We start from the raw sequence: 14,285 nt of genomic DNA on the forward strand, positions 1-14,285 counted from the left end.
CTCAAACAACTCAGTAGCAAGATCAAAGGCTCAGGGCAGCTCCCTGTGGCTCAAAAGAGTAGGGCGCTGGCCCCATATGCCAGAGGTGGTGGGTTCAAACCCAGCCCTGGTCAAAAACTGCAACAAAACAAAACAAAAACGAAATAAAAGGCCTAGTTAAAAATGGGTAAGTGACCTGAATAGATACTTCTCCAAAGAAGACATGAGATGGCCAGTAGGTGTGTGGGGAGATTCTCAGCATCGCTAATCACAGGAAGGCAAATTCAAACCTGCAGTGAGACATCTCACACCTGTCAGAATGGCCATTATTGAAAAGACAAGTGTTAGCATGTGGAAAAGAGGGAACCTTTAAACACTGCTAGTGGGAATGAAAATTAGTTCAGAAAAACATATGGAAAACACTATGGCAGTTCCGATAATGCCTAAAGATAGGACTCCATGTGAGCCAGAAGTTTGCCCAGAAGGAAGGAGGCGCCGTCCTGACTGCCCTGGTCACAGCAACAGTGTCCACAGTAGCTGAGACAGGAGGTCAACCTGTGTCTGTCAGCAGACAAGTAGGCACAGAAAACATGATATACACACACGGGTCACTCTTCAGCCTTAAAAAGGAAGAGAATTCTACCATTTCCAAAAACATGGCTGGAATTGGAGAATATTATGTTCAATGAAGATGCCAGGCACAGAGAACAAATGCTGTATGTCCTTCCTCACGTGCCGTCATGGGCGCAGAGAGCACGAGGCCCCAGGACGGGGATAGGGGGACAGTCTCGGGTGGGGCAGTTGTCTGCACTGAGTTCCCTGCACTGCGTGGAGAAAATGACCACGAACTGTACATCTCAGAACTGCTGAGAGTAAACTTCGGATGTGAGGTGATATATATTAACTAGCTTGATTCAGTGATTCTACATTGTGTTAATAAATCATAGCATCATTTTGTTTCCCTTATATTTATACAGTCATAAACTGTTATTTTACAATAAAAATGTGTACGACTGAGTCATTTTGCTTTCCCACTTCAGTTTCCCTGTCTGGGATGGGGGTATCATCAGAGCTCTGGTGACTGTGGTTCCTCCCTGCCCATCAGGAGGGACAGGAGGACTTCCCCTCAGGCATCTCCCAAAGCCAGCAGACTTGTGTGTGTTCCTCCTTTCCAGAGGAAGCCATCCTGAGCCTCCTGTTCTTGTGCTTCATCAAACCTTCTGTGGCCTCTTAGTAAGAAGGAGCCTCTTTTCAGATGCAGGTACTGGTGTCACCAGTTGCCCAGCAGGCAGGGTGTTGATGTCCCCTCTGGGCAGCCTGGTCTGAGACTTCGAAGGCTGTTTCTGCCAGGACTGAGTTTGGGTGAGCGCCTTGCGTAGGGCTGCTGTGCATTTCCCTCCAAAGTGTGTCTCACCTGGGCCAGCCTGTGTTGCATCTCACCTGTTCTGGTTTTCCATGCTTGCCTGCAGCTCCAAACTCCTGAGTATTGACTCAGCCCAGGCTCCAGAGTTCCTGGTGCCGAATCCCAAGTGGCACAATCAGCATTCCAACCCCAGAGCAGTTGTGCCAGATTAGCCTAAAGATGAGTGATGTGTGGTTGTCCTCCCTGGGAGGGGACTGGTGGAGGGTGACCCATAGGTCATGTGGCGCCGGCTTACTGTGTACCCCGTGTAAGTGACAGCTCTGAGGAGGATGAGGACCTTCTCAGTTGCTCCTGCCATAGGATGTCCCATTGCTTCAGTGTGACCACGGAGACTGTGGCTCCTGAATCGAGGGCTGGTTCCCATTTCTGAGAGAAGGTGATGTGAAGGGTGAGGGGGCTCAGATGGGACGTGATGCAAAGTGGGAAGATGTTGGGTGTGACTACAGGGTGCCATGTGGTGGTTTGAGTGTGGTGAGTCCTGACCATCTCTGTGTGGCTTGATCTCTGAGTAGTGAAACTGGATGAGGAGCCCATAGGAGCCCATAGGAGCCCTGGTCACAGCCATGCCCAGCCCAGGGCTGCTCTGCATCCTCCCTGACAGCAGCCTGGAGCTGCTGAGGTAGCCACTAGGGGTCACTGCTGATCTGTCCTCCTGTCCTGAGGTGACCGTGGCCCCTTGTGGTTTGGAGTTCAGGGAGGAGAGAGGGAGGGACCAGCTTTGCCCCTGCAGCCTCCGGGAGGCAGCCACCCTCCTCTAAGGACTAAGGGCTGCTGGCTGTGCATGGACAGCCCAGGGGCTGGACTGGGAGGGACCAGGCTGTTCCTGGGCTGTGCAGCCCAGAGCTGGCAGCATCAAAGCCCCGGGCATGCCTCAGGGCATCCCATGTGTTCTGGGGCTGCGTTTGGTTAGGGCAAGCTCTGCTGTTGCCTCAGACTGGAGGAACCATGTGGCACTTGTGTGTAGCATCCCGCAAGTCTGCATGTGTGTCATAGGCCATTTTCTGCAGTTATGGATAGAAACTATCTGGTGCCTGCACAGCACCAGGAGTGCTGCAGTTCCCTATTCCTAGGTGTGCGTGCTGGGCATCAGACAGCTCTCAGCGGCCTGATCACAGTGGCGGAGCTTGGCTCCTCCTAGCCTGCAAAGACTATCACTGTGGCTCCTCTTCCTCCTCTTCCCTCCTGCTCACACGTGGAGAACTCTGCCTTTGGGCTCCAGGCAGCTGAGCTGTCTTTGTGTGCATGTTCACCTGTGTGAGGCATTTACACTGGTGATTTGAACAGGACAAGCATGGCAGAGACTCCTGGATGGGACAAGCTGTCACCCCACCTTGAGACACTAAATTAGGCAATCATGTTGTATTTGTTTCTCTAAGGAGGTAGTGGGGGAAATACACATATAATAAGAAAATCGGGGAGAGGAGACAGCTTGCTCACTGCAATCTGCTGTGGGAGCCTTGTGGTATTAAACGTGTCCAGGAGCATCTCAGTTTTCTTTGAGGCAAATGGAAAACAAGAGTTAATATCACACATGTCCCTTTAATTCACACAGGGACAAGGCCTGTGTCCGAGCTGGGGAGAGGGTGGTCAGAGGGTAGCAGAAGTGAGGGGCCGTCTTGCTAGCATGGAGCTCCTGTATGAGAGTGTGTGCAAGCGTGGCCTGTGTATGTGTGTGTGTATGTGGGAATCTGTGCATGAAGAATTCTCACCCTCATGGATGTTTGCATGTGCTCATGTGAGTGTGCATGCACACGTGTGTGTGAACAGGGAGCATGCATGAAAGCATGTGCACATGCACATGTGTGTGATTCAGGCTCAGAGCAACCTGTGCAGCCCCAGAGACAGGGCAGAACTGACTTGGGCAGAAACAGAGGACCTGGAGGGGGCCCTGAGATGGCCCATGACTGTTGAGGGGATAGTGGCATTCCTGAGAGAAAGTGACTCTTGCCCAGGGGGCAGTGCCTCCAGAGCACTGCTTACAGCAAACAAGTAAGATGATCAAGCTGTTTTTTATAGTCTTCCAAAAATCCAGCAAAAAAGCTCAGTATTTTCTCTTTCAAATGGAAATACCTGTGCACTCAGTTCTAGATTGTGGTCAATAAAACGTCTCAAGGATTTCGCTCCTCATGACTTTGGTGTCGTTACTCTGAGTGCATTAATGGCGAGGTGGTCACCTGCTCTTCCTCACCACCGTGTCCTTGCTCCCTAGAGCAGGGTCCAGTCTTCTGCTCTGCACAGTAAGAGGGGCCATTCCAGGATCCTGGGGACATGGGAGCCTCCCTTGTTCAATGGAACTCACTGAGGCTCAGAGCCTGTCCAATTGGCAGACGGTCCTGGCCTGTGGGTGCTGTCATCACTGTGCTCTGATCTGGGAGGCCACCCCTTGTGGGGCTACATGGCTGTCAGAGGATGGCTGCCATCACCCAACCGGGTGGTGAGAAGTGCTCCCTACAGCCTTGGAAAACACACTCTGCAGGCCGTCTCCCAGAACGTCCCCTTTACCTGAGAGCCTTCCCACGCCCTGTGGCTGGCAGAGGGAGGGCAAGCTGCATGTGTGAGTGCATGTGTCTTTGTGTGTCCTTCCAGTGGCCCCCATCTGACCAGGTCTCTAGTCTCCATGGCCACTGTCCTTGCAGCTGCTCTTAGCCCGTGGGGCCTGGCCATCTCCACCCTTGCCAGGGAGATGTAACGCAAAGTGAATATTCATTTAGGACCTGCTGCCAGGAGTGCCAGGCCCACTGCTAGGCGAGGCCCCTTCATGTCTGAGGCCCTGCCTGGGCTGATGGGCCAGACCCTCCTGTCCATAGAATATTCTCACTGTCCTCAAGTGAGTCGCTCTACATTCCCTCGGATTGAAGTTTGGCCCAGGTGCACTTTCCAAGAAGCCCCTGACTATTGGAGTTAGTGCCCCTCACTGAGGCTGTGCCTGCCCCGTTTGCAGCCTATGGGCCCTCACAGCGACTGTCAGTGGCTGAGTATCTGCTGTGCATGTGGGTGTGTCTGTGTGTCTGGCCGCCCCCTGAGGGTGACACGGGCAGAGCCTTTTCCGGGAGGAGGGTTTGAGGCAGAGGCCCCAGAGCAGGGACCAGGTACTCGGAAGGCTGAGGCAAGAGAATTGCTTGAGCCCAAGAGTTTGAGGTTGCTATAAGGTGTGACACCACAGCACTCTACCAGGGCAAGGGCCTGGGGGGGACCGGGCTTGGGGGGGGCTGGCTTGTTGCTGGGAAGGGGCTTCCCAACTGTGCAGGCAGTGTTGGGGTTGGAGAGGATGAGAGGACACACAGTGCTGCAGAGAAACGGGATGAGCGAATAAAGCTGCTGGTTGTGAACGAGTCAGGTCTCAGGTCTCTGTGCCTCAGGCCTCAGGCCTTGGTGAGTCTGTCAGGTGAGTCGGTGACGTCATGCAGCTGTGAGTCCTACAGTACCGCAGGGGCTAGGCTGTGTGTGTGGACACACATGTGTCTGTACATGGCACTTACACATGTACTCACATGCATTTGGTAGTGATATATTGGTCTGTGATTTTCCTGGGTAAACCTATTCTTAACTCCCACAATTTTTAGGCAGCATGATTTTGTGGGATGCCCTTAGGTTGAGCCCTGTTTCCAGTGGTGAAGTCAGGTTCAAGGACATTCACATCCTATCTGTTCTTGATGAGGAGAGGAGCCTGGACTCTGAGTGTCTCATAGTCAGGTTCATAGACTCACAGCGGTAGCCTCCATGGCTGCTGTGACCCACACCTTGTATTCTGGGGCTGCACAGATGCACAGAACTGAGGGCCTAAGATGCGCCCAGGCTTGGTTGGAGGGAGTATGTTTGAGGGGGTGCAGGACCATAGGCAGTGAGGGAAGCAAACAAGAAGTTAGAGGGGGTAGAACGTTCACAAGGAGGCTCCAGGCATGGTCAGGAAGGGATGGGGCGTCTTGTCATGAGCACCTGGGGACACTGAGGCAGGACTGAGAAGGCACTATGCAGGGCTGGGGGCTGAGGGAGGAGCTCTGGTCAGCGCTGGGGTGAGTGAACCGTCAGTCTGTGAAGGGAGGCACATGTGTCCCTTCTCGACTGGTTTTAGGGCTATCTTTAGCCTGGGTTTTTTAGACTTTGCCCCAGCAGCTTTGTGGCTTGGCCTCTCTCTTCACGACGCAGCCCTGCAGTCTCATTTAGACTCAGTGCTTTCCTGATGTAAATTTCCTTTTCCAGTCTTTTTAACAGTCCTTATTATTTTCTTAGAAACTTTTTTTGGGTTCTGTCTACCAGCCAGCTGACACAGAGAACAGTACAATGGTTTCAGAATTCTGACCTCTAAAAAAATAAATTATAACAAATATATTTAGGAATTTCTTTAATTTTTTATTTCACTACTAGGCACATATCCATATTTGGGGAAATTCAGCAGCTATGCCCCCTTAAAAATAGGAAGTGTAGAGTGGCTGGGTACAGTGGCTCCTGCCTATAATCCCAGCACTCTGGGAGGCCGAGGTGGGTGGATTGCCTGAGCTCAGGAGTTCCAGGCCAGCCTGAGCCAGAGTGAGAACTTGTCTCCAAAAAAAGAAAAATAGCCAAGTGTTGTGGCAGGCACATATAGTCCCAGGTACTTGGAAGGCTGAGGCAAGAGAATTGCTTGAGCCCAAGAGTTTGAGGTTGCTGTGAGCTGTGACACCACAGCACTCTACTGAGAATGACAAAGTAGGACTCTGTCTCAAAAATATATATATATTAGAAAGTGTGGCACTGAACATGTGTATGGTCTTTGGGGGTCTCCTGACTCTGCTTCTCCTTGTGATCACCTCCAGCAAGTCTAATTGCCAATTGTTCATTAGAGTTAAGGACACTTATATCATGATATCCTTTAAGTAAGGTGATAAAGGTGAATTTCATTGTTGAAAATACATCAGGTGAAACAAGGAGATGCCACCACTCCCATTAAAGTGGCTGGATGCAGAGCACTGACAGCCCAGAGCCTGACACGGAGCCCTCACTCTAGCCAGAGGGGCTGAACCTGGAGTGCAGGCTGTGAACACAGTTTGGAGATTTCTTGAAAGTGAATATGCTCTTACCATATGATCCAGTACCTGCACTTGCTGGTTTTGACCCCAAAGAGCTGAAAACTTTTGTCTGTGTAAAACCTGCCTGTGGACATTTATAGCAGCTCATTCATAGTCACCCAAACTTGGAAGCAACTGAGATCAGAATGTGCTTTGGTGGAAGAGTGGGTGAGTGAACTGGAGCGGCTAGACACTGGGACATGAGATGAGATGTTAGTGTTAAAAAGAGGAGAGTTCTCAGGCTATGGAAGATGTGGAGGGAGTATCATGTACCTTGTCCAGTGAAAGAAGCCAGTCAGTGAAGCTGTGCACTGTCGGCTCCAGCTACAGGCACTCTGGGAAGGGCAGGCCTGTGGTCCAGGGTCAGGGCAGGGGAGGGTGGGGGAACAGGTGCAGCACGGACACTCTGGGAAGGGTGGGCCTGTGGACAGTCCAGGGTCAGGGCAGGGGAGGGTGGGGGAACAGGTGCAGCTTGGGCACTCTGGGAAGGGTGGGCTTGCACGGACAGCCCAGGGTCAGGGCAAGGGAGAGTGGGGGAACAGGTGCAGCTTGGGCACTCTGGGAAGGGTGGGCTTGCGGATAGCCCAGGGTCAGGGCAGGGGAGGGCAGGCATGTGGGAACTCACCGTCTTGCATCTCTGCAAACGTGTAGAATGTGGAGCCCCAGGAGGGAGCCCTGGTCTGATGGGGACTCTAGGTGTGATGATGTGGTAGTTTGAGTTTACCAACTGTAGCAATTGTACCCTTCCTTGGGGAATGCTGATGTGGGAGTTGTGTGTCAGGGTACGTGGGAAATCTCTATATTTGCTTCTCAGTTTTTCTATAAATCTAACCTGCTATAAGAAATAAAGTCTGTATTAGCTGGGTATTGTGGCGGGCGCCTGTGGTCCCAGCTACTTGGGAGACTGAGGCAAGAGAATCCCATAAGCCCAGGAGTTGTAGGTTGCTGTGAGCCGTAACGCCATAGCACTCTACCAAGGGCAATAAAGTGAGACTCTGTCTCTAAGAAAAAAAAAGAAAAGAAAAAAAAAAAAAGAAAGAAAGTCTATTAAAAATGTCCTAGGGACAGTGTCTGTCTCTACAGGCCTGAGTATAATCTAGGGCAGAGAGAATCAATAGTTAGTTTATTTCAGCTTTCAAATAGTTAAAATAATTAGCTAAAACTAAATTTAAAAGCACAAAAAGTATTATATATATTTTAAATATACGTTTATATAAATATTCAGAGAATATATAATATTTATAATATTGTATACACAAGCCACATTTAAAGAATGATGCTGTTACACTTTGGAAGAGAAATAATTTACTTGGAAATTTCTAAAATCAGTAGGAATTGTCTTTGGTCTTTTTCTTTAAGAAAATGGTGTCCCCAGTCTTTAGGAAGGTGAGTTAGCCCCACCAGGCTACACCCACTGGGAAGCATCACCTGGAGGCATCACCTGGGGAGCTTCACCTGGGGAGCCTCAGCTGGGGAAATTATCTGGGGGCATCACCTGGGGAGCATCCTCCAAGGTACAGATGAACCAGGCACATCTCTGGTCTCCAGACACAGCTGGGGGCACATTCGTCCCATTGCCGCCATGGGGGGGTGTTAACATATGGGTGGGACAGCTCTGCTACCCTGCCTCAGGTCCAGTATTCACTGGTGAGGCCCAGCTGGGAGTCCAGGAGCATGATTTCTGTCCTCTGGGGTCTTGTGGCTGGTCCTGATGTACAGCCAGTCTTGGACTTCTCTCCTGTGGAATGTGGTGGTGGGCCAGCCCTACGTGCCGCCTAGTTGATGCATTTGAGAGTAAAAGTCTTAGGTGCGTTTTCAGGAGTTCCTTATTTTCTCTTTTCCCCTCCCCCCACGCATAGTGCTCTCCATGTTGGACAAAGCAAAGGACAGGGCTCTGTGCTCCATGTCCGGCCACCCAACACGCGGTTGGGGAGGGGGTTTTGAGGGGATGGGCCTCCTTGAGAGCTGTCCCTTGGGACGCAGAAACTGTGTGCAGAGCAACAGAGGGAGGCAGCTGGCGTTGTCTTCCAAGTTCTCAGGCTCCGCAGAGGCCCCTGGAAACCAGGAGCTGTGGGGTGCTTGAGTTATTCTCTGCTGCCTGCATAGCCCACTGCCTGGGCAGTGCTAACATTAGAACTGCAATTACCAAGTCGGGCCCTGGGCAAAGGAGTTTCTGCTAATTAAACTTGTTGCATTTGAATGGTTTCCTTCAGCCACACACGAAACTTGTGAACAATGAGAGAAGTGCAGCTGCCCGGGTGTGGAGCCTGCCCAGAATCAGTCTTTTGTGAGTCTAAAGAAGGTGATTTGAATGTTTGAAGCCCCACAGGAAGCTTGTCTCAAAGTGAACAATTCAGGAGTGAAGACTAATTAGGGCCTAAATTAATTAGAAGGTGTGGTTTCAAAGGATGTTGATGAGCAGAGTCTGTCATTTCAGAGGAAAGGAATAAAGCTAAATAAATTAGTCTGCACTAAGGCCTCCTTGTGAGGGCCCCTACCCTCCTGCCTGGCCTCCCATGCCCTGGAAGACACCTAAGTCCTTGTGGCTTCTGCAGATTAATATTTATATTTCCTGGGTGTTCTTTTCTTCTGTTGGGTCCGAGAAAGCCTCCCAAATCAACCCCAACTGACAAACTTGAGACTCACTCCGATGTAAAGGGCATAAGATGAGATTTATTACAGACCCGGGAAGCCCGGGGGCCCCGGGCCTGGACTCTCCTGGCATGCAAGCCGCGGACGAGCCCCGAACTCGGGGTGAAGGCAGTTTTTATGGGGTACAGAAAGCAAGAGGGGTAGGGTTGGATACGAGTACACTTTTCATTGGTGGTTGGTGATTTCATTAGTAAAGGTGAATTTGGATTGGTACAGGTAAGGGGTGGAGGGTCCCTTAACACTATTTGGTTGAGTAACTATGAAAGGAATGAGAAAGGTTGCAGGGTGGGCCCTGTGGGTGTGGTTTAAGCAACTATGAATGGAATGGGGAGGGTTACAAGGTGGGCCCTGCAGTTTAACAGAGCAGACAAGAAAATGGCGCTGGTCTGGCCCTTACACTTCATCTGGAAATACAGAACCCAATATTTGTCCCTAAGTGGTCAGAAGCAAGTTTCACATAAAAAATGCAAAATTATAGAAAGGCTAGAGGGTGGCTGAGCAGGGCCAGAAAAGTGGAATGAAAGACTTCAAACCCCATGGGATGGGGACCTTTTCTCTCTGCCTTCACAGTTGTGTTTTCCATGGGGCCTAGATGTTTCCAAGTGCTCTGAGTCCTTGTAGCTCTGAGACTTTCTAAAGCTGTGTTTCAAAGCCTCACGGCAGTGCATTATTATGTGTTGCAGGAGGATGTGTGATACTTTTTGCTCTCTGAAACCAGAGTGTCATGTCTATCTCCTCTGCGTTCCTCTTCTCACAGATGGCATGTTTGGAAGGTGCCAGAAGTTTCCAGCAACAGACTTACACAGCTATGAATTGTCCCCTGAGGCTCTGCAGCACCTGAGTGTCACCTGGCAGAAGCTCTCCCAAACAGGTGGGGCGGGTCCCGCTCTGGGCCAGGGGTTGGGGTGGGCTGGGCTAGGCTGGCCAGTGTGGTGGGGAAGCAGGCTGGGGCCGGGGCAGGGTCCCCACTGTGGTGGGCACAGCCAGGTAGCTCTCTAGGTCGTGTGGCAAAGGCTGGCCTGGTGTGGGTGGCCAGGGTCCTGGCTCACTTTGGCCTCACCAGACCAGGCACCTGTCTGTCCCTAGAGTATTGGTCCATCCACCTGTTGTCATCAGCAGTTTTTGTTTTATGTTACCTGTGTCCCAGGGGTGCTAATGTTGGGTCCGAGAAATCCTCCCAACTTAGCCCAAATGGACAGACTCGAGACACACTCCGATGTAAAGGGCATAAGGTGAGATTTTATTACAGACCAGTCTGGACCCGCCCAGCATGCAAGCCTGGGATGAGCCCCGAACTCGGGGTGAAGGCAGTTTTTATAGGGTACAGAAAGCAAGAAGGGAAAAAGGGTATGAGTACACTTTTGATTGGTGGTTGGTGAGATCACTAGTAAAGGAAGGTTTGCATTGGTGGCTGATGATTTCACTAGTACAGGTGAGGGGGGGGATTTCTTAACCGGGGCTTGATTAAGTGGCTGGAGGGAAATTACCTGTTAGGGTAATAAAAACTTATTGTTTTATTGCAGTAGGGTGACTTAGTTAATAAGGAATTGGGGGCTTATTGCTCTGTTGCCCAGGGTGGTACTATTTGGTTGAGTAACTATGAAAGGAATGAGAAAGGTTGCAGGGTGGGCCCTGCGGGTATGGTTTAAGCAACTAGGAATGGAATGGGGATGGTTGCAGGGTGGGCCCTACTAGGAATGGGGAAGGTTACAAGGTGGGCCCTGCAGGCCAGGGCCCAGGAACAGAACTTATGTGGAAACAACAAAATGGAGCTGATCTGGTCCTCACACTAAGAAGGTAATTTTAAATAGTATAATAATTTTTAAATTATAGATAATCAATTATATACATAATTCGTATTATATGTAGTATAACTGTGTCATGTATATGACTGTAACATGGAGGGAGAAGCCGCATCACCAGGCCCATCTGCATCTGGCCAGTCACCAGCCCCACAGAGGGCTATCTGTGATCCTGTGCAGAGCTGAGGTCCTGAGTGCCTAGAGGGGAACATGGCTGTGAAGAGGGTGAGGGCGGGGCCCAGGTCTGTCCTCATGACCATGGCCTTGGGGTGAGGGGTTCCTGCAGCACTTTCCCCAAAGACAGGAAGAGACTTTCTTTCACCCTTGTCCCAGGTGCGCTCACTGTTTTTGATACTCAGGAACTTTATTGTGAGATATGAAGTTAACTGTGTAAAGATTACAAAGATTTTAACATATTAACTCAAAGACAGCAGCACAGCTTATCTTAGATGGTGAGAGGCTGAGTAAGGGACGGAGCAGAGCTGCTTCATGGTCAGTGTGCACAATGCACTCTTGTCAGATACCACGACCTGCCAGTCTGTGTTTCTGCATGTTGATAGCTACATCCTTCGTGACACATCCCTCCATCCCTTCGCCCTCTGTGAGGAACCTGGCTGCTCACAGCTCCCTGGTGGGAAGTGGCACAGGCCTTCCTTCCCACCTGTTCTTGGCCACTGGCTGCCCTGAGAGAGTTGGTTTCTTGTGGTTTCTTCTGAGACACAGGGGCACTGAGAGGTGCCACTCTCCCAACTGCTGCTATGTGGCAGCCACCCGGCCTGCTTTGATGGTCAGGGTCTCACGTGCCAGCCCTGCACCCCCTCCTTTGCCTGTGGACTCACAGCTCAAGGAGCCAGAGTGGCCATTGGCACCCTAACTCCAGGCCAGTCAGTGGTGCCACTGTTTCCTGGTGGCAGCATTGGTCCTTCTGGAACTGAGACCTCCATTCCTTGTAGTCACTAGGGGTAATGTGATGGTGCCACCCCCACCCCCATCCCCATGCAGCCTGCTTCCTGACCATGTGTCCTGACTGTGGGAGGAACAGCCCATGTGTCAGAAGCTGATCAGACTCAAAGTGTGCTTCTGGGGACTTCTCTGCTGGTGCTGTTATGAGGCTGACTAGATAATGTTGGGATGGAGGGTGGATGGCCCCGACACAGGACAGAGGGCATGTTGCTGACCTTGCCAGGTAAAAGCAGCTCATCCTGCTGATCCTTACACTGAAACAGGGACAAAAACATTTGCCAAATTAATTGTAGCTGCAAACTGGGTGCTAGGGTGTGTGTTAACTTATTCTGGGATGGAAGTTGCAGTTGGAGTCACCGCCTGGATGATTTTAACAATCACCCCCTGATTTTCATTCTCCACTGTCCGCTTGCCTTCTGGACAGGCCAAGTTGGAAAGCTGAGTGGGGTTGTGGTAGGGTCATGGCCCTATCTCTAGTCCTTGTGCTGGCACTAATCTCTGCTGTCCCTCCAGGATGTGGTGCTGTGTGTGTGACTGTTTTCCTGGGTGGTGGGGGCCTCGCATGGCCTTTCCCACCATCGCAGCCTGACTCCATAGTCAGGGACCTAGTGTGGGGACTCTGCTGGCCACTCATTGTGGGGAAACAACCATGGGATGGGCTGGGGACCCACTGAGTTGGCCCCGGGCTCAGACTCCCTGAACTCTGTGATTGTCTCCTCTGACTGGTGGCCACAGCGACCTTGGGGTCTGTTGGCATCAACAGTCTCATTCAGAGGCAGGTCTGGCCAAAGGGCCTGCTTGTGCCCTTCCTGTCATAGTCACCCTGAGGAGGGCTCAGGTCCCTCAGCGGGAGGCCGAGAGATCAGCCGGGCATGTTTCTGGCCTGGGTAGCAGGGTCCTACCTTGAAGTGACCTCTTTCCTTTTCTCTCAAGGGACTCTGGGTCTGCATAACCATGTCAGGGACCTGGCCGAGGGTCTGTGCCTCTGTCAGTGATTCAGATCAATTGTCTGTGTGGGGACTGCAGCCTTCCAGTGTGTGCAGGACCATAAGGCGTTCCAGAGCACTCAGCTCCGGAACCACCTCGACCAGCCAGCAGTGCCGAGGACTGCAGTGTGCCAGGCTCTCCCAATTGCTGCCTGTGGCCATCATGTCCACGTTTTCTCTGGTGCCTAAATGCTACTGCTCAGCCCTGCTACCACAGGGCCAGTCACCTCCACCGTACTTAGGGATCCCAGGTTGACGGCAGCAGCTCCCATGGGGACACTGATCCTGACCTGCAGAGAAACATCACCCCAGAGGTCCTTGTGGCCTTGTCCAGAACCGCCACCCACCCAGCAGAGCCTGAGGGGCTGACCAGAGCCCTCTGCCCTCAGAGACCCCTGCTGGGCACCTGCACCCTCAATCCTTCTTTATGCAAGTCTTACTCTCCTTTCTGGGAAGGAGAGGGAAGCAGAGTGGAAAGCAACTTTCAGGTGACAAAATAATAACAATTTTTAACTTTGAAATCAGCCCCTGATGAGCACCCTATTGGGTCCGACCTTCCCTTCTGGCCACTCCTGGCTTCCTCTTGGCCTCCTTAATCCTGGACCATGTATGGAAGCCAGCTGTGAAATGGGAAAGGGCCACCCCCAAGAGAGGCCAGAGCCCATGCTTTGTGCAGCAGGCATGCACGGGAGTGGAGAAGGTACATGTAAACAGAGCTGTCCAAATTTAGAATTTGAAGGGTTTTGGTGTAAGATTCTGACCATCTTGCTCAGTGTTATCCTGTAACAGCCTTTGCTGGAAGCCTCAATGGTGAGCTCTCCACACAGCTGCTGCTCGGACTCACCCACCAACAGGCACATACACATGCACACAAGTATATGGATATACATTCACACACATGTACACAACCACAAGCATGCACACATGTGCCCATACCACATATGTGCACACAGATACACACACCTGAAAATGTACATGCATGCACACATGTGTACTCCATGCAAGAACATGCACATATACCTGCCTGCAGTGCAAAGAGACCTGACTACAGTACGCATAGACCTGCCTACACGTGCACATATACCTGCTTGCAGTGCACATATCCTTGCATGCAGTGCAAAGAGACCTGACTACAGTACACATAGACCTACCTACACATGCAAATATACCTACCTACAGTGTACATACGCCTGCCTGCAGTGTACATATATCTGCCTACACGTGCACATACATGTGCCTACAGTGTACATATGCCTGCCTGTAGTGCACATATACCTACCTACAGCGTACATACGTCTGCCTGCAGTGTACATACATCTGCCTACATGTGCACATATACGTGCCTACAGTGCACATAGACCTGCCTACACATGCACATAGACCTGCCTACAGTGCACATAGACCTGCCTACACATGCACATAGACCTGCCTACAG

The 14,285-nt window shown here is 51.3% G+C and overlaps 1 protein-coding gene across 1 annotated transcript in view; it reads left to right on the forward strand.

The window, feature by feature from the left end:
* Window positions 1–719: 719 nt before the first annotated feature.
* The window catches only part of PTPRN2 (protein tyrosine phosphatase, receptor type N2), a 648,263-nt gene continuing 634,697 nt past the window's right edge, over window positions 720–14,285 (forward strand). The window contains exons 1-2 of the mRNA XM_012812959.1: window positions 720–864; window positions 9,857–9,970. Coding sequence (XP_012668413.1) covers window positions 720–864; window positions 9,857–9,970 — 259 coding nt within the window. The remainder of the gene's footprint in view (window positions 865–9,856; window positions 9,971–14,285) is intronic.

This window comes from Otolemur garnettii, unplaced genomic scaffold (genome assembly GCF_000181295.1).
Source record: "Otolemur garnettii isolate 467f Iridium unplaced genomic scaffold, OtoGar3 scaffold00235, whole genome shotgun sequence".
In the NCBI taxonomy this organism is placed as follows: domain Eukaryota; kingdom Metazoa; phylum Chordata; class Mammalia; order Primates; family Galagidae; genus Otolemur; species Otolemur garnettii.